The sequence below is a fragment of the Cetorhinus maximus genome, chromosome 12 (genome assembly GCF_964194155.1).
Source record: "Cetorhinus maximus chromosome 12, sCetMax3.hap1.1, whole genome shotgun sequence".
NCBI lineage: Eukaryota > Metazoa > Chordata > Chondrichthyes > Lamniformes > Cetorhinidae > Cetorhinus > Cetorhinus maximus.
In genome coordinates this window covers 50,182,514-50,201,247 of record NC_135890.1, presented here as the reverse complement: position 1 = coordinate 50,201,247, position 18,734 = coordinate 50,182,514, and the positions used below count along the sequence as shown (strand labels likewise).

At 42.1% G+C, this 18,734-nt stretch overlaps 1 protein-coding gene across 1 annotated transcript in view; it reads left to right on the top strand.

Annotated features, from left to right (window-relative positions):
- Positions 1-18,734, top strand: part of LOC144687434 (serine/threonine-protein kinase 33-like) — a 122,472-nt gene that overhangs the window by 81,282 nt on the left and 22,456 nt on the right. The window contains exons 2-5 of the mRNA XM_078553579.1: positions 2,751-2,864; positions 5,759-5,863; positions 12,035-12,173; positions 17,337-17,425. Coding sequence (XP_078409705.1) covers positions 2,751-2,864; positions 5,759-5,863; positions 12,035-12,173; positions 17,337-17,425 — 447 coding nt within the window. The remainder of the gene's footprint in view (positions 1-2,750; positions 2,865-5,758; positions 5,864-12,034; positions 12,174-17,336; positions 17,426-18,734) is intronic.

Here is an 18,734-nt window from a genome sequence, read left to right as displayed (position 1 = left end):
GGAAGCAATCTCTGGGCCAATCATCTGGAATATTTATGTCATGGTGCCTCCAGAGTGGTGGAGCCTCCTGCAGCACTGGACCTCAGGCATGTTGAGGTAGCTCGATCACTGCCTGTAGACTCTGGCTGCAGGAATGTGGCGTCTTCTGCGGTCCCTTCTGCCTTGCACTCCCTGCTGGCCCTGCATCCCCTGTGCCTGCGCCTCGCCTCCCACAGGTCTCTCCCTGCGACGCTGCCTGTGGACAACTGGCCTCCTCTCCCTTCTCTGAGGTGGAAGAGAGGGGAAGGAGATACCACCCCCCAGTGGAGTACACAATCCCCATCTGCCGAGATGCAGGTGCCTCGTGAACTGAAGGCTGCACTCAGCAGAAATGCTCCAAGAGAACTGACAGAGCAAAAGAGTCCTCAAAACAAACTAACAAAACAAACACTTCAGAAGAAACCACAGGAAAAGGTCTGAACTCTCAGCAAACAAGCAGCAGCAAACTCTCACCTGAACTCCTAACAACCCACACAGCCAATGCTCAGCTCCCCTTTCATACCGCCCTGAGATGAGAAAAGTGAATAAACCAGTTGGCTGCCTGTCTGTGTTGCCTGTGCGATGAACGCAAAATTGCACGGGCAACGTAAAATTGGCTTCAATTGTACTTTCAATTGTCTTAAGCGGCTGATTAATAATCAGCGGCAGCACTTCTGAGTCCCACATGCGCTTGCCGGTGGAAATATCGCACAGTGCACCCAACCTCACGAGGTTTAACACTTTTTTTGGGTCAGCTATGTGCCTGCTACTACTGTGTAAAATTCTGGCCCATAAGATAAACGAAGAGGTGTTTGAAATTATGACAACAAAAATAACACTAAAAAGTGACAACAGAAAAGAAAGTGTCAGTATTTCAGCCATTTGATCAGAGCTGAAAAGTTACAGAGATCTCTTCTAGAGGACAAAGTGGAGGTCAGCAGAAAGAGGGGTCAGCCTAGGTGTAGTTGGATAACAGATGTCACAGAGTGGCTGCAGATGAGCTGCAGTGGATGTGTGAGGATGTGCAAGATGATGAGCAGGATGTACCATGACAGCAGATCTCCTGGTAAGAGTAGCTACCAGCAGGACAGAACAGCACAGGAAGTTAGAAAAATAGACACAGTCACCATGCGGGCATTCTGGGAGGGCTTCTCTAGCACTCAGGCAGCAGGGAAGACGACTAGGCCTGCCTGGAGCACTGGCCCTCTGGCCTTCTGCCGAAGGCCAGCCTTCAAGCACCTAAACTAACTCCACCAGTGTGGGAAGCTACAGTTGAAAAATCCCAACCTGTTTTAACTGGCCTTAGTTAGGCTATTAATGAGCATAACCGGCCTTCAGAACCCACTTCCACAAAAATGGCCACACCGGAAATGGCGTCAAGAAACCAGCACACTAGACAGCACAGTTATATTTTTGGACCAGTCTGCCTTTGTTCCTGCCCCTGGCAGGCCTGAAAATTCAGCCTGTGGTGTCTGATGCAACCGTGTTTTAGAGTCTCAATGCACAGGTTGTTTTGGGATGGCAATAGAGGCTAAATAAAATGTTACTGTGCATAAACAGTATGAATTCAAAGTATTGCTGTGGTACCTATATCCATAAAGAAGGCCAACTCTGTTACAGGATATATTTCCTATCAGATAGTAATATGGGAAAGCAAAGATAAAAGAAAGGCAATTTAGTGTTGTTATTGACAAATGTACTCATCTCAATACATGTCACCCTTCCAGACTTCCCCAGCCAAACAATTCAAGCAACAGCTTCTTTGGGTAGTGTCAACACTTTGACCTCCTCTGTTCCATCACCCTTGCCTGGTGATGAAAACTACACTTGGCTTTGCTCATTTCTCATCTTCATAGAATCTTCTGTTGATTTCCTGCCACTTTCTACTGTTGGGTGTAGTGATCACTCAGCTTGAAGTTCTCTCAGGATTGTTTGCTTACCTGTGAATTGGGGGAGGGGAGTCTGTGCATCCGTTTATTGTGGTTGCTTTGGCCATTATCTCACATAGAGTTTCACCACTGTGGGAGTAATGTGTATTTTTCTGGTCAACTTTTTATAAATCTAAAATTTTTGCCCACCATATCTTTAGCTCATTTCTTTCACATTAAAAAGCGAAAACAGGATAATCTCTGCTCTGCTAAAGTCGACTCAAAACCATTTGTAAACATAACTATTGAGCAACACGGAATACTGAAAAGAAAATTGAGTGCACCAGTCCATAAATTTGATGATGTGGAATTTTGTCTCCATTGTTGAGCCCTGGTAAAATGGGATCCGTATTCAGCACCTAAAGCTCACTGTATCTGGCCAAGGGACACTTGATATTGAATGAAAAAAAATGAGACCCCCTTTTGTCCTCCTTTATTAACATACCTCACATTGAAGAACAGAAAATTCACCACAGAATTCTTTTGACGGGGTCACATTCCTGAGGAGGAAACTCACGCAGCATGTGCACAATATGTTGTTCATTAAGGACATGCATTCTGCAGTAGAGGAGGTAGCTCACAGTAGAGCACTATGTCATTAAATTTTCCTTTATGTCTCCTAAGTTTCTCCTATTAGAATTGCAAAACAAAACAACATGTTCAAGATATATGTTTATTTGGATCTTAATTGAAATTTGGGTTACGTTGGAGCTTCATTGCTGTGGTCCTATGTGTTAACTTGTTTTAAGCAACTGTTGCATTGCCTAATACGAAGTCACAATGACTCTTTGAATTACTTTTTAGCTTTGCTACCAGTTTGGACAAGATCTGGGGAAAGGTAGTTTTGGTGTTGTCATTCAAGCTACACACATCCCCACAGACACAAAGTGGGCCATCAAGAAACTGAGCAAGGAAAAGGTAACATGCTTTCTAAAGGAAACTGAATTTTCCACATGTTTCACAACTCACTAAACTCTGCCAGTCACGGCCAGGTTGTCTGTGGGACAGAGAAATGATTGGGGATATGACGTGGAGATGGATGTTACAGGGAAACCCTTCCTCCTCTGGATGATCTAAGGACAAGTGCAAAGAGATTGATATCCATGTACTAGGCTGTTGCGCTATGCCTCTGCACTGCCAAGCTGTTACAGAAGAAACAGTAACCCCCCTCATAACTGCACCACAGCATGCTGTAAACATGCAAATAAGGAAAACCACAGCCTCTGCTCTGCTTTTGTCAATTGCACTGCAGGAACAATGGGCACAGGGGGTGCCTGATAGACCTGACGGTTGGAAGAGGGACATGGGGGCAGAATTGGAAGGGTGGTCTCTGCAAACACTTTATGGTCCTGCAAAGGGCTTCCCGATCAAAACAGTTAAAAATATTTCTTACATTATTAGGTAGAAAACAGCCTATTTCTTTCGCCATGTGGAAAGCCCCTGGAATTTAGGGCTCTCCATTTCGGCTCAGACTGGTGCAACTCCCCAGTTGCCCACCCCTCATATGGTAATAACACCAGGGCCGTGAATACAGCTGGAATTGGGGGAAATCTCAAAGCAGGAATGACTGCTCAATTCAGTTTGGCCTCTACATTCAATTATCATAGAATAATGCAGCATACAAAGAGGCCATTCATCCCATCGTGTCTGTGCCAGTTCTTTGAATGAGCTATCCAATTAGCCCTATTTGCCTGCCCTTTTCCATAGTCCTACAAATGTTTGTCCTTCAATTATTTATTTGAAGTCAATATTGAATCTGTTTCCACCACACTTTCAGGCAACGCATTCTGGAACAGAACAAGTCATCGTGTAGAAATATTCCCCTCACCTCAGCTCTAGAAATATGCATCCTCTGGTCATCAACCTTTCTGTCACCACAGGGAACAGTTTTTGCCTTATTCACTCCCACAAAACCCTTCATGTATTTGAACACCTCTATTAAGTCTCCCCTTAACCTTCTCTGCTGTAAACAGAATAACCCTAGCTTCTCCAGTTTCTCCACAAATCTGAAATTCTTCATCTCTGGTACCATTCTAAGAAATCCCCCTTGCGCCCTCTGTAAGGCCTTGACATCCTTTCTAAAGTGTCGTGTTTAGAACTGGCTGCAATACTTGAGCCGGGGCCTAACCGGTGATTCGTAAACATTCAGCAAACACTTTTGCTTTTGTACCCTGTGCTTCTGCTATAAATCCATGGATCCCAGATGCTTTTGCAACAACTTTCTCAACATATACTGCTACCTTAAACATGTATGTATGTTTACCACCTTTGTTCCAGAACCCCCTTAAAATGGTGCCGTTTAGTTTATATTGCTCCTCCTCATTCATCCTATCAAAATGTATCACTTCACACCTTTCTGCGTAAAGTTACATCTGCTATGTGTATGCTCATCTCACCAGTCTGTCAATGCGTTCTTGGGGTCAGTTACTAAACTCCTTACTGTTTACTATATTTCTGAGTTTCACATTGCCTGCAAACTTTGAAATTATGCTTTGCATACCTAAGTCCAGGCCATTAATATATAAAACTGTAAAATTATAAAATATATAACAACAAAATCTGGAAAGGATACAGGGGAAAACTGTGCCCTTCTTTGTCTTGTGCCACAAGATCTTTTTCATCCACCTGAGAGAGCAATCTTGGCTTCACTGAAAGATGGTACCTCTGACAGTGCAAGACTGCAGCAGTACTCTGCTGGTGTGTCATTCCAGGGATGGGCCATAAATGCTGGCTTTGTTAACAATGCCAATAGCCCAAGAATGTTTTTCTTAAAGCCTGGATGATGTGTTCAAGTCTCTGTATCTGGGGCATTTAATTACTTTATGGTGAGTATGTGAGATGAATTAGTCAGTGAGTCAGATAGCATAGAAGAGAATTGTATGGATATTTGAGTATATAGGTGATGAAGAGGGATTTGTCTTTGGGACTGTTTGCCCAGCTGGCCTTTTCCAGTTTATTCCTACATAGGAATGCAGCTTGGTTTTGTTGAAATTTTTAAATGTATTTAGCAATCATTTATTCTGCTCCTACAACCCCTCCCCCCAACCTACCACCACCACCCCTAGCCCTGACATATTATGGGGCAACATAAAACCTGTACTTATACTGGCTATTTAACATTCTTCTATTTCTCAGATGATCAAAACATTTCAAATATTTCAGAGGAGGTTATCTAAGTCCTTGCCTGCCAGCACAGCATTGGAAGATGAAGCGCCTAGGATCCTGCATGATCCAGTTGCCTTCCAATGCCTCACCCAAGTGCCCATTATTGCCTCAATACTGGGTGTCAGTGAGTTATATAAGTCAAGCAGTCACAGATCTGTTGTAATATGCCATTAAGGGGTAGCAGCATGACATCACTAGAAGGGAAATGTGTCATGTGATCTGTTCTTAGTTTCACTTTTGCTTTGAGCAGAGCTCATACTTATACTGACACCTTCAAGTTTTATACCTATGTAGAACTGTTCCCATGTGCCTAGTCTTAATAAATGAACCCACAACGTGTATATCCAATCCCTTATGAGTGATTGGTGCCTTGTGTCTTGTACAGTAAATAAGCCCAAGGTCTTATATCATTATAATAACATGACAATCTGCACACCTGGCACCAATACATGGTACTTCCAGCAGGGGTCACTGGACAGATTTCAGGAGGAGAGGCTAATGTTTAACCTAGGGGTCCTGAAACCAACTGCAGTTGGTTAATTCAGGCCAGGGGAAAAAAAAAGTCCTTTTCCCAAGTGTTGTATTTAAACTGTTTGCTGTGATATCCACTGTGGAGGTTGAACAAGACTCCTGTCTTCTTGTTTCAGGCTGGAAGCCAAGCTGTTAAAATGCTGGAGAGGGAGATTGCCATCTTGAAGATGGTGAACCATGAACATATTATTAAATTAGCAGAAGTTTATGAGACCACAAAGGTACTGGGTTTCAAGCTAAGAAATTTGGAAAACAAGCTTTGAACTTTGTATGATACTTACTCAGTAATGGTTTTGTTTTGATTACAACAAATCTATCGTGATAAATTGTTTTCCATAACATTGGGAGAAGCTATCAGGAATATTTGCAGATCAGCAATTAAGAACACATTATTAGGAGGAGGAAAGGATTTGCATTTTCTATTGCACCTCATCAGATCTCTCAGGCTGCAACTTACATTGTTATGGGATCATTGAGACAGGACGACATTCAACTCCTCGGGCCAAATGCATCATTCAGTTAGATCATTGCTGAGCTGTTCCTAAGCTCCGTCTACCCACCTTGATTCTATGAGCTTTTATACCAAGGCCTAACAAAAATCTATCAATTTCAGTTTGAAATTTTCAGTTGACCTAGCCTCAACAGCTTTTTGTGGGAGAGAGTTCCAGATTATGTAGGTGACCTTTCTATTCTGTTTGTATTTCTAATTTTAACCAAGTTATTTAATTCACTTCACTTTTCTCGGTTTATCTTCCCTCCTACTCTGAAGCAGATAACTGTTCATGGGCTATGGTTCCCCCCAGTAGCCCTTGGGCACCTCTTCAAAGGGGACACTCTGCAGAGCTAACTTTAACTTTCAGTGGTGTAGAATGGGCAATATTGGATTGGCTGCTTATTATACAACTCGCCTGATTTTCCTTCCCACTGTGGATGATGACCAATCCAATCTCACCCCTTGTACAACATCAAGGAAGCTTATGGTTGGCTCCTATGTGTGGGATCAGCAGGTTATCCAACCTTGGAGGGCACAACAGTCGAAATTGATACATGTCTCTCACACAAAGTACACACTCCCTCACTTAGAACAGAGACAATAATCAGGAGTGGGAATCCTTTGCTTTTCTCCTGAACGCCAGGACATTTGGGCCTGTTGTAAGGCTGAAATTTTAGGCCCTGATGGGAACAGGCACGGAGGTGGCTTGGTGTGTAAATGTGCATGTGCTGGCCAGCGTGCAAGTTTGTGGGCTTCACCCTGCCCCTGGCTGATTTTCCTGGAGATGCAATTGGGGGGTGCGGGGTAGGGGGAGGGGGGGGTGGCAGTGTAGACAGAACTAACTGCCCACAGCTTTGGGTAGCCAATTCAGCTTACTGTAAATTGCGGTATGTAAGTGGAACCGGCATATAAGACAACCCCATTTTTCCACTCCCCTCAAATTTTTTTATTGCATATATTCGGCATAGTTGACCCCTTTTCAGCCATAATATGCTATATTGTCATTAGTAGTCAGCCTCAATTTTTCACCCCACAAATGCATGTTTTGCTTACCAGTCATCTTCTAACTAGGTGCAAGGGATCAAGCAGGTGATATGGACTGTAGCGATGATGCATGGGGGTTTAATACACGTCCACGATGACATCTCAAAATCGCGATCATCCACGCCAATGGTTCACTTTATACTAAGTCGAGCCCCGTTTTTGTAGGGATTTTTTGAGACTTCAAAGGTTGACTTATACACTGACATCGATAGTATTAAGGCCTAATACTGGAGGCTGACTGGAATTTTTCAGCTGGCCTCAAGGTCTCTGGAGGCATTGGGGAACAGGCCAGCTGCCTGGGGGTGGCCTCCCAGCAGCAGACCAGGGGCCCAATACTCTAGGTGGACTTAGCGGCCCTTTCGGTCTGCCTGGCTTCAGCTGCAGCCAAAGGCCAGCCAGCGGAGAGGTTACCCCCTCCCCTCCAATGGTGGTCTGGATACTGAAGACATTTTTTGATGTTAAAGTTAAAAAAGTTTGAGATGGTGTTGGGATGCCTACCTGCAAAGGCATTTGGTTGCTTCTCCCATGGTAGAGGGAGAATAGGAGGGGCCTATTGACCCTCCAGTTTCGAGAGTCCACTTGCTGTCCTAAATTAGATGGTGTGCCCATCTGCTGGCCATTAATTGGCCAATTTGGGGAAAATCTGTTCCCCACACAGTGCAGGCTTCTGATAAAATTACAGTAATAAAACTCCCTCTTCACCACCCTCCAAACGTGAAATCAAGTTTGTGGTGAAAATTTGTAATTATGTTTAGCGCTGCATCCCAGTGTTTCAATTCCACCCTTCCTTGGAGAAATCCAGTTTATTTACTTGAGAATCAACTAAATGAAAGGCCTTGAAAAAGAATTTTTGAAGCAATTTGTTGCTTTGCACTAAATGATGCAAAATGTTGCATATTTATGATGTCTTGTTGCCAGGAATATAGATGGCACTCCAAAATTTACGATGCAGTTCATTTGTCTAACAATGGAGCGCGCACGTGCATGAAGTACTGCCCCTGGCGTTGTAACATCAATAGATGCTCCCTTTCTTTTTACAGGGTTTCCGCAGGGATTTAGGTCGGGGCCTCAGCTATTCACTATATTTACTAAGAACTGTGATAATGAGATAAAGAGCCATATATTCAATTTTGCTGATGACATAAAGATAGGCCACATTACAGTCAGTGTAGATGGAAGCATAAAATTACAAACAGATATTGATAGATTAAGTGAATGGGCAAAACTGGTAAATGGATTTCAATGCAGACAAGTGTGAGACAATCTCCTTTGGATCTAAAAAAGATCAGAAAACTTTCTAAACCTTAAAAAGCTAGAGGTAGTGAAGGTCTAAAGACACTTAATGCTGCATGAACATAGATTAATGAAATATAATGAACAAGTATAAAGAATAACCAAAAAGGCTAATGGAATGCTAGGCTTTATGTCAAGATGATGGGCAGAATTTTACGGCCCCATTTCAGCGGAGATGGGGCCGTAAAATGCGGCGAGGCATTCTAAACCCCATTGACTTCAGCGGGAACGTAAAATCCCACTGTCGTAAAATTCTGCCCGATAAGAACACAAGGAATTAAAAGTCATGCTACAACCATACAAAGACGTGGTTAGACCACACATGGACTATCATGTTCAATTCTGGTAACCACACCTCAGGAAAGATATATAGGCCTAGGAGGGAGAACAGTGTAGATTTACTCAAATGACACTTGGATTTCAAGAGTCAAATTATCAAGAGAGATTGCACAAACCAGGATTGGATTTTCTTGAATTTTGAAGATTAATGGGCGATTTGGTCAAAATTTTCAGGGAACAGATAGGGTAGATAGAGAGACATTATTTCCACTGATTGGGGAATGTAGGACTAGGCAACATAACCTAAAAATTAGAGCCAGACTTTTCATGAATGAGGTTAGGAAACACTTCTACATGTATTGATGGTAGAAGTTTAAAACTCTCTTCATAATTGTTGATTTGATTCCTGGTCAATTGTTAATTTTAAATCTTCAATTGATAGATTTTGGTTAAGCAAAGCTCTTAAGGAATATAAGGCAAAGAGAGGTACATGGAGTTAGGTCACAAATCAGCCATGATCTCACTGAATGAACAGGCTTCAAGGGTTAAGTGACCTGCTTCTGTTCCTGGGTACCTATTTTCCTTCAATGGTTCTAAGAACATTTTTCATCCCACTTAAAATAATAACTGGAAATTTTTATCATTTCAATGAATCTTCCCACATTAGTCCTCAATAAAATAAAAGTTAGTCTGGGACATGAATGCAAGGGTTACTCAATGCCCAGTGAGAATAAATTGCAAAACTTATTATATTCTATCTTATGGACAAGAAAACAAATCACTTCGTTTAAAATCTGAGCATTGTTCCAAAATGGAACCACTTACTCTAATGGGCTTAATGCAGAGCGCTATTACAAAACATGATTAAACATTGACGCAAACCCATCTGTCTTCTTAAATAGGAGCACTGTATTTTCCGCAACCTGAGTAACTAGTGGCACAAAGTCACGTAGCCCTGCATTCTATTCTGGGCTGTCTTGTAACACCCTTTGAAAGATGAAATGCTTTCCTCTGTCTCTCCCTGAATTTCCACAGTATTTCTCTAATCATTTGGATATAAAGCAGCTCCATTTATCGCTTACTTGATTTCACTTCTTCAAAATCAATTGTTTCTCCAAACGACTTTTTTAAAAAAAAAAACAAAAGCTTACATAAATCTCAATGTTATTTGGATGGAAGCCTCAGGCATGCGGTAGTCATCCTGTGCGATCACAGTTTTTACTGCAATTTCAATAAGCAATTATCTCCTAAAATCTGAAGCTGTACAATTAGAATTCTCTGCTCTTGCACAGCTATAACCCAAGGGCTCGCATTATCCCACTTGCAGTAAGCTACGCAGTAAGGTTTGCCTCAGGTCACCCAACTCCTTGTACAGTGGCAAATATTAAACACACATCAAAGATTTATGAAGTCATTCATACCATGGTTTATAAAGAGAAAACTAAATCAGTCACAATAATCATTAACTACTATGAGTGGAATGTAAGTGTAACAGGAAGAGAAGAGAGTGGCCAAAAATTAGCAGCTCGCAATCCAAGCAGTTATACCACCATTGCACCAGTCAGTGCCCTCCAGTGCCATCGGAACCTGTGTGATCAGTAAGAAGGCACCTCATCACCATGAGACAGCTGATGCAAGTGACCTTTCCAGTGCATCTCTGGCACCTGCCACCCATGGCAGCTGGAAACGCCAACTCCTGCCTTTGGAGGGAAAGGGGGTGCATTGGCCACAAACCCCAACCATGGCAGCTGGACCCTCTCTCCTGGGCTAAGATGAGCGCTGGAGCCTTATTTCAATATTAAAATGAGACCTGTGCTAATTCTAGGCGGCTGCCAGGACAGTTTAAAAGAAAGCCTTCAGCCAATTTAGCAACGGCCCAAACTTAGGTGTCAATTAGACATTAGCCTCTATACTGCTAACTGGTCACATTTGTGCCTGTTTTAGGTCCATAAATTGGGTACAACAGAGTGAAGTTTAATCCATAGAGCTTCATAAATCCAACTGCTGCAGTCATGCAAATCACTGGATGAGATGAAAGGCTTCCCACTGGTAGGGGGCAGGGGCATGGCTGGAGCATGCACTGGTGAGGTCATGCCACATCTGCCCCATTTATTCTCCCTGCCTTGCTATTTAAATTCATGGACAGAAAATCAAGTGAATTTCACATGATAGTTCCCACCTGATCGTCCAAGCTCAAACAAGGAAGAAGTGCCCCTTCTTGTGATTTTAGCAAGTGGTGATAATCTGCCCTTCACTTCATCATGGAGTTGGGTAGATTTCATTTTATTTAGTTACAGTAAAACATGATGGAGTTGGTGTTTAGGTGTTGTCCATCAACACATTATACCTCCAAGTGGTAGAACAAGCATTTAGTTCCAGACAATTGCTATTCTCAGCCATGCTATCTGGGAGGGATGCTGAACAGAGGGAGGAAGGGCGACAGAGTCACTGATTGAAACTGCTCTCATTTCACCCTGCTGGTTAGCTCAAACTTGGTGTTGGCAGGTGCCTTGGAGTGTGTTAATGATCTTTAGTTAAAATTGTGCATAAAGCTGTCATTGAGTCAATCCACACTTTTTAAAAATAAGTTCATTTCAGAGAAGGCATGAAGGTCAAAAAATAAAAGCAAAATACTGCAGATGCTGGAAATCTGAAATTAAAAACAGGAAATGCTGGAAAAACTCAGCAAATCTTGCAGCACCTGTGGAAAGAGGAACAGAGTTAACATTTCAAAGAGAGGTAAAAATGTGATGGGTTTTATGCTGTTGAAGAGAGGGGTTGGGGCAGGTGGAGCAAAATAGAAGGCCAAGGATAAATTGGAGCTCAGGAGAGATTAAATGACAAAGATATCATGGATAAAAGACAAAGGGAGAGGTAATGATAGGATTAAAGACTAAGGCGGGTGTTAATAGTGGCATAAAGGTCAGATAGCAGAACAAGGGTCAGCACTTTCTGAAAGCAAAACATGGCAACAAGTTAGAGACTGGCCCTTGGGGATGGGGTGGAAAAAAACAAAATGGATGGCAGAGCTCATGGTCTGAAGTTGTTGCACTCAATGTTAAGTACCAAAGACTGTAAATGTTGCCAGACCTGCTGAGGTTTTCCAGCATTTCCTGTTTTTATTATTAAAAAAAAGGTCATTTATCTTCTTGCCTCATTTATTGATAGGACTGTTTCCCATACAACCATTCCTTCAGTGGGTGATGTGAGGTAAATTACGGTATAAGCAAAATCATTAACTGAAGGACACTGTACTCTTCTCCATTCCTCCTTTCTGATTTAGAAAGTCTACCTTGTCATTGAATTCTGTGAACTTGGGGAGCTCAAGGGAATTCTGGAAGAGAAAGGCAATTTCACTGAGTCTGAAACGAAACAGATAATTTCCAGCTTGGCAAGTGCAATCTTTTACCTCCACAAAAATGGTAAGATGCTCTGTACTACCTTAACAGCTGTAGCATTTTAACTAATACTTACCAACGACCTTCTGTAATTCTATATGTTCTATTTCCATCTCTTGTGGTCATCTGCTGCTGGTCAAACCCAAGTACGTTATTTATGCCCCCTCTAGAAATATTAGATAGAAAATGCTACAATTAAACCATGTGGTGGCTCACACTGTGAGACCTTTGACCTGCAATATTTACATTGCGCCAATTGCCAACTTACTGTATTAGCGGAAAAAAAACTATTTGTAACTATATTGTGGCACATCTAACATTTTCAACATATCCTTGAAGTAGGAAGCTAGGAACAGGAATTGGCCATTCATCCCCTCAAGCTTGTTCATGGATCATCTGTACCTCAACTCCATTTACCACCTTCTTTCCATAGTCTTTAAAACAGTGACCTAACAAATTCTATCAATCCCTGTTTTGAAATTTTCAATGGCTGTAGCCTCAATGACTTTTTGAGGGAGTCTTCCAGACGTTCACGACCATTCCTGTGAAGAAGTGCTTCCTGACATCATCCTGACATAGCTCTAATTTTAAGGTTATTGCCCCTTGTCCTGGATTCCCCCACCAGTTGAAAATATTTCTCTCTTATCTACCCCATCAATTGCTTCAGTCACCTTATAAGCACCTCAATTAGATCACTCCTTAATCTCCTAAATTCAGGGACTCAAATGTTAAGGTTTATTCCACATGTTTGTTTAGTTGTCATTCTAACAGTTTAATAACATTAGACAATATGGGGGGAAAATTTGTAGGGAGTGTGGGGCCTCATGAAATTATAATAGATAATAGATAAAGCTATTGCCCTAAGTATTAGGTTTGACTCAGTGCTGGTACAATTGTCCAGTCAAAAGCCCCAGTCCAGAGATTTGATCATATAATCTATGCTGACATTTTGAAGGTACTGTTGTTTGGATTGAAATGTTAAACTGAGCAAAGCTTTGCAACATTCACCCTTGTAAACCATGTCAAAGGACTAATCCAGTCTGTCTGACAGTTGGGATCAGGTGAGGAAAAACATTTCGTCCTCATGGACCACACTGTATGTACTACATTACCTGTTATAATGTTTAAACCCATCTTCCCATTAATTTGCATATATCTCAAGTTGCTAACACTAACAGATCTTTGTGTTCAAGTTTAGGATTTATGTACTGTCACATTTAGAGATTTAAGAAACATCAATATTCCACATAAATAATTTGGAAACTGCTGCAGTTAAATGTTGGGCTTTTTTTTCATTCATTCGTGAGAGGTGGGTGTCGTTGGCAAGGCCAGCATTTATTGCCTATCCCTAATTGGCTTTGAGAAGGTGGTGATCAGCTGCCTTCTTGAACTGCTGCAGATCATGTGGATTATGGATTAACATAGTTTTGATTCAAGTGAATGGCTTGCTAGGCCATCTCAGAGGGCAGTTAAGTGTAACCACATTACTGAGGGTCCAGAGTCACATTTAGATCAAACTGAGTACAGGCAGTGAGTTTCCTTCCCTAAAGGATATTGGTGAAACAGTTGAGTTTTTATGACAAATCAGTTGTTTCATGGTTACCATTATGGACACTAGCTTTATTTATTCAATTAATTAACTGAACTTAAGTTCCTCAATTGCATTGTTGGGATTTGAGCTCACCTCAAGATTAATAGCCAAACCTACTGGACTACTAGTCCAGTAACATAACCACTATGCCACCGTACCCCAGAAATCAAAGTACATTCACACAAGTTAATATATAAAAATGTACTGAAACAAAAAGTGGTTAAAATACAAATGAGTGATGAGGCATTGATGTTATTCGCCAAAGATCTAAAACAATAAGTAATTCATTATACTGCCTCAGTAATCAATGAGTGCATCACACCCATTGTGTACTAGACCCAGGTGATCGTTAATTATTTTGTCTTATTATTCAAAAAGAAATTGTGTGATTCAATTAAGCAAATCCACTTGTAAATGTTGCTGCAAATGTTCACTTGGTGCTTGAGAAATAAAGCAGCTCAATACTTCATTCTGACCTCACCTAAATAAAGTACAAACCATTTGCCTAATGAAAGGCTAAAGAAGTACGTGATAGAGCATGCAAAAGAAGCAGGCCAAGAGTTGCTGCTTTGGGTGCAATGGGCAATCTGGCCACAGATTGCTCTGGTTTTCAGAAGTTCTTTTTGCTCTGCCCAAATCAATTTATCTATTGCCAAAAATAAAATATTCCACAAACCAACACAATCAGGCAACAGTTAGAATGTAATTTTTTTTAAAAATTGGATTCAAAAATACTCCTCGATATATTTAAGGAGTGTTAACCTGGTGCAGTTTTATTAATACAGCTGAACATTGACTTATTAACTACAACTTATATTTATATAACACATTTAATGAATGTGATAAAGTGTCCAAGGTGCTTCATTGGAGTGTTACAAAACAAAACAGAACACCAAGCCACATATGGAGATAATTAGGTTAAATGGTCAAAAGCTTTGTCAAATGGTTAGTTTTTAAGGAATGGCTTAAAGGAGGAAAGAGAGGTAGAGAAATGCTGAAGGAATTCCAGAGGCTGGGACCTAGGCAATTGAAAGCATGACCACCAACAATGGAACAATTAAAATCAGGGATGCTCAAGAGGCCAGAATTAGATGAGCACTAATATCTTGGAAGGTTATGAAGCCGGAGGAGATTATGGATGTAGGGGGAGGTGAGACTGTCCAGGGACTTGAAAACAAGGATAATAATTTTAAAAGTCAAGACACTGCTTGATCAGAAGCCAGCATAGGTCAACAAGCACAGGGATTATAGGTGAATGAGACTTTGTGCGAGTTAAGACATGAGCTTTGGATGACCTCAAGTTTATTGAGGGTAGAATGTGGGAGAGCAGCCAGGAGTGTGTGGGAATTGTGAAGTCCAGGCATGAGCGAGGGTTTCCGCAACAGATGAGCGGAGCCAGGAGTCGGCTGATGTTACAGAGATGGAAACTGGCGATCGTACAATGGTGCGAATGTGTGGTGGGAAGCACAACACACTGTCAAACATGACACCAAGGTTGCAAATCTGCTCCTATCACTGCTTGCTTATCCCCACAATCACCCCACCCTCAACTTCTCTCTCCCCCCGCCCCCCACCTTAGACCAGCTTATATTTCACCTCTCTCCTAACTATACTCAGTTCTGCCGAAGGGTCGTGAGGACTTGAAACGTCAACTGATTTCTTCTCCACCGATGCTGCCAGACCTGCTGAGTTTTTCCAGGTAATTCTGTTTTTGTTTTGCAAACAACCAGGTTTGGTCTCAGTCAGTGTCAGGGAGAAGGATGGAGTCAGTAGCTAGGAAACTGAGTTTGGAGCGAGGATCCAAAAACAATGGTTTCAGTTTTCCCAATATTTAATCCCATTTCACAAAGAATAAGCCTTTTAAGCAGAGTGTCTAGTTCACCAACTGTGAGTAACCTGATTTTAGATAACCGAAAATTACTTTAAAAGAACTTTTACATTTGCCGGTTACATTTGTGTACAATAGTCAGTTTCTTAGTAAATTAATAGAGAATTTCCAAGCTACTAAAACATATTTATTAGTGCCCTGCAACATTTTTTTTTTAAAAAGGTGCTTAAAATTATGAGTCTTTTTGAAAGCCCAAAGTGAGCACAATTAGCGGAAACTCGCCATACGATTAATTCAATCTATGGGTGTGTGGTGATGGGGGTTGGGGGGAGGGGTGGGTGTGGGTGAGGGGCGGGGGAGGGAGGCTGCATTCCAGCATTATGCTTTTTAAAACCAGCACAATAAATCATGAAAACTCAATTTATTCTGGAAGTAATTTCTGCTTGAAATTTCTCATTCCTTTGCACTGGTTTGGCTTATTTTGGGCGTAAACAAACAACCTAGGGAAAACTCCAGACCTGTGTCCTGTTAGTATGACAAGAGGGTGGCATTTCCTCCTCTGAGTTACATGATCAGATTGGCAGAAATTGGGCTGTGTCAGTGGAAAGCAATGGGCATGAGATCAGCTTACGGTGACATTACTGAATCCAAGGAAGTATCTATGGGAAGTTGTGAATACGTACCATTGATGCAAGAATACTAAGAACATCCATTTGAGAATTCGAGGCCCAGGAATGTCAAACAGACCAGGCCAGCAAGTAAGACCAATAAGGATGAATCCATGTATCCAATGGGTAGTGGCACTCAGGGGAGGTTATCCATCAATGGATTGCACCCGTCAATGGTTGTCCCTACAGGGTTGTGGAATAAGCCATTGCAAGTGAAAATACAATTGAGTTATTTGAGCTTTGAGCAGAGCAAGCTGGATAAAGTGTCATGGAAGGGGACAGACCCTAGGCCTTGGGTCCCAATCTGGGCACCCTGTTCTACCTGATTAGATGTTATACTGACATAAAGCTGGAAACATTGGCCTGAACCTTCTGGTCGGCGTCCGGGGACGGGCCCCACTTGTCGACACGTAAAATGGCGCGCGGTGACGTCGGCTGTGCGTCCCGATGTCACCGCGCCTCATTCTGATTCTCAGTTCGGCGGGCGCGCAGCAAAGTCCACTGCACGCCCACAGAACTGTCAAAGGCCTATTAAGGCCATTAATTAATGAATTTAACTGATTCTCAGGGCTGCCCGTCCAATTTTAAGGTTGGCAGGCAGGCGAAGAGCCCAGGCGGCCTTTGCATTTATCATGAAACCTCATCCACGGGTGGGATGAGGTTTCATGAAGTGTTTATTAATTAAATAAAAAATTTTATTAAAATTCATTGATATGTCCCAGCTCATGTGACACTGTCACATGAGGGGACATGTTTGAATAATTTTTTCTATTTTTTTTTAAGTTTTCATAAAGAAAATAATCTCCCTGAGGCAGCTCCATGCCTCAGGGAGATTTCTGCGTGCTTTTGTGCGCATGCACGAAAGATCGCATGCCCCGACTCTCCCTCTGCCCCCTGCCCGCACAGGGAGCGCTCAGTGTTTCCAGGTGTGTGTCACGTCGGGCGGGCCTTAATTGGCCCACCCACATAAAATGGCGGCGATTGGTTGCGCACCTGCTCATGCCCACTCAGCCCGTCCAACGGGGAGAAAATTCTTCCCATTATTTTGGATCTACGCTACTGCAGAACACTAATTTTTAAATATTCTCTGTCTTTTTTAGATATTATTCACAGGGATTTGAAGCTGGAAAATATCCTGGTTAAAAGTAATGATGATGCAGATGACAATGGAATGAAACTCAATATCAAAGTAAGCTTTACCAGTGATGCACCTTCTGCTATCAGTCTATATACAATGTAATACACTGGAATTGGCAGTTTGTAAGCCATTCTGATTTTATGTTGGCCCAGAACTTCTGATATTTGGATAGTTGTACCCTGGAGGTATCTCCCGAGGATGCACTGGGGGATACCTCAGAGGTCCCAGTGCACTGACACATCAGAATTGTCTGGGAAATTTGGACTTCTGATAGGCATTTCCCCTGTGTCTGGAACCCTTTGAAACTCTGAGTTAAAGTCAGAGGCTTTGGATGGTTCTGACTCACTTACCAGAATAACGTCCCAGGAAAGGTTAGAAGGATTAAAACCAGTTGTAACTCCTGGATAACTACTGTCCCCCACCCCCCACAAATAACCCCCCACTCTACCACTCCCCTGACCCAACTAACCACCCCCCCCCACCCCGACTCACCCTACCCCCTCACCGACCCGCCTCCCTACTCCCTCAACTTACATACTTACCTTCTCTGCGTAGCTTCTCAAAATGGCTTTGGGGACTTTAAACTCTCTACTTACCGGAATATGACAGCTAGTGCCATGGCTTGGCTTCCTCCGACAATCCTGCCCTACGAAGAAGGACTCCCAGAACAGGTACACTTCACCTTTCTGGCCCTGACCAGACGCCTGTGAAATAGGAGCGGAGTGACAATTCGACGGTGACTCCCATTTCTCAGGAGATTCAGCCCATTGTAATAATTCTGGGTTAACTATGAAAATGTATCAATGGATATTTAAAACAAGTCTTGAGTAGGTATACTAGACCTATTTTCAAGTGCCTTGCAGAAAAATAATCTTTCATAATTTATTGCAAGCAAGAGACATAAGTGGTGTATAAGAAGCAGCTAAAAATGAGAAAAGACTAATTGGTTAAATTCATCGTGATCTTTCCAAAGGACACCTAATGGTCTTTCCAAAATTCATATTCCTTTTCTCCCTTTTGAATCAGAAATCAGTTTTCTTTCTGAATGTTTTAAAATAGCTCACTTTCATTGCACTGGACACTGTGTCATTCACCGGGCACGGCTGTAATGGTGGGTTACAGAATGTAGTCTTACCCTGGACTTGTCCTTGCATCAAGTGACATTCTAAAACTGAACAAATTCGTAAATCGCCAGTCCCTGGTTAAAGTTACATTCAGATACGTGCTTTTGTTCTAATTCATAGTTATCTCTCTTTATTCTGTTCTCCCAGATCAGCACAAAGACCTTCACTGCACCCACTTCACTGGCCCTCTTTCAATGTCAAAACCAGGATCTTGGCCTTACAAGTTGATTTTTCTG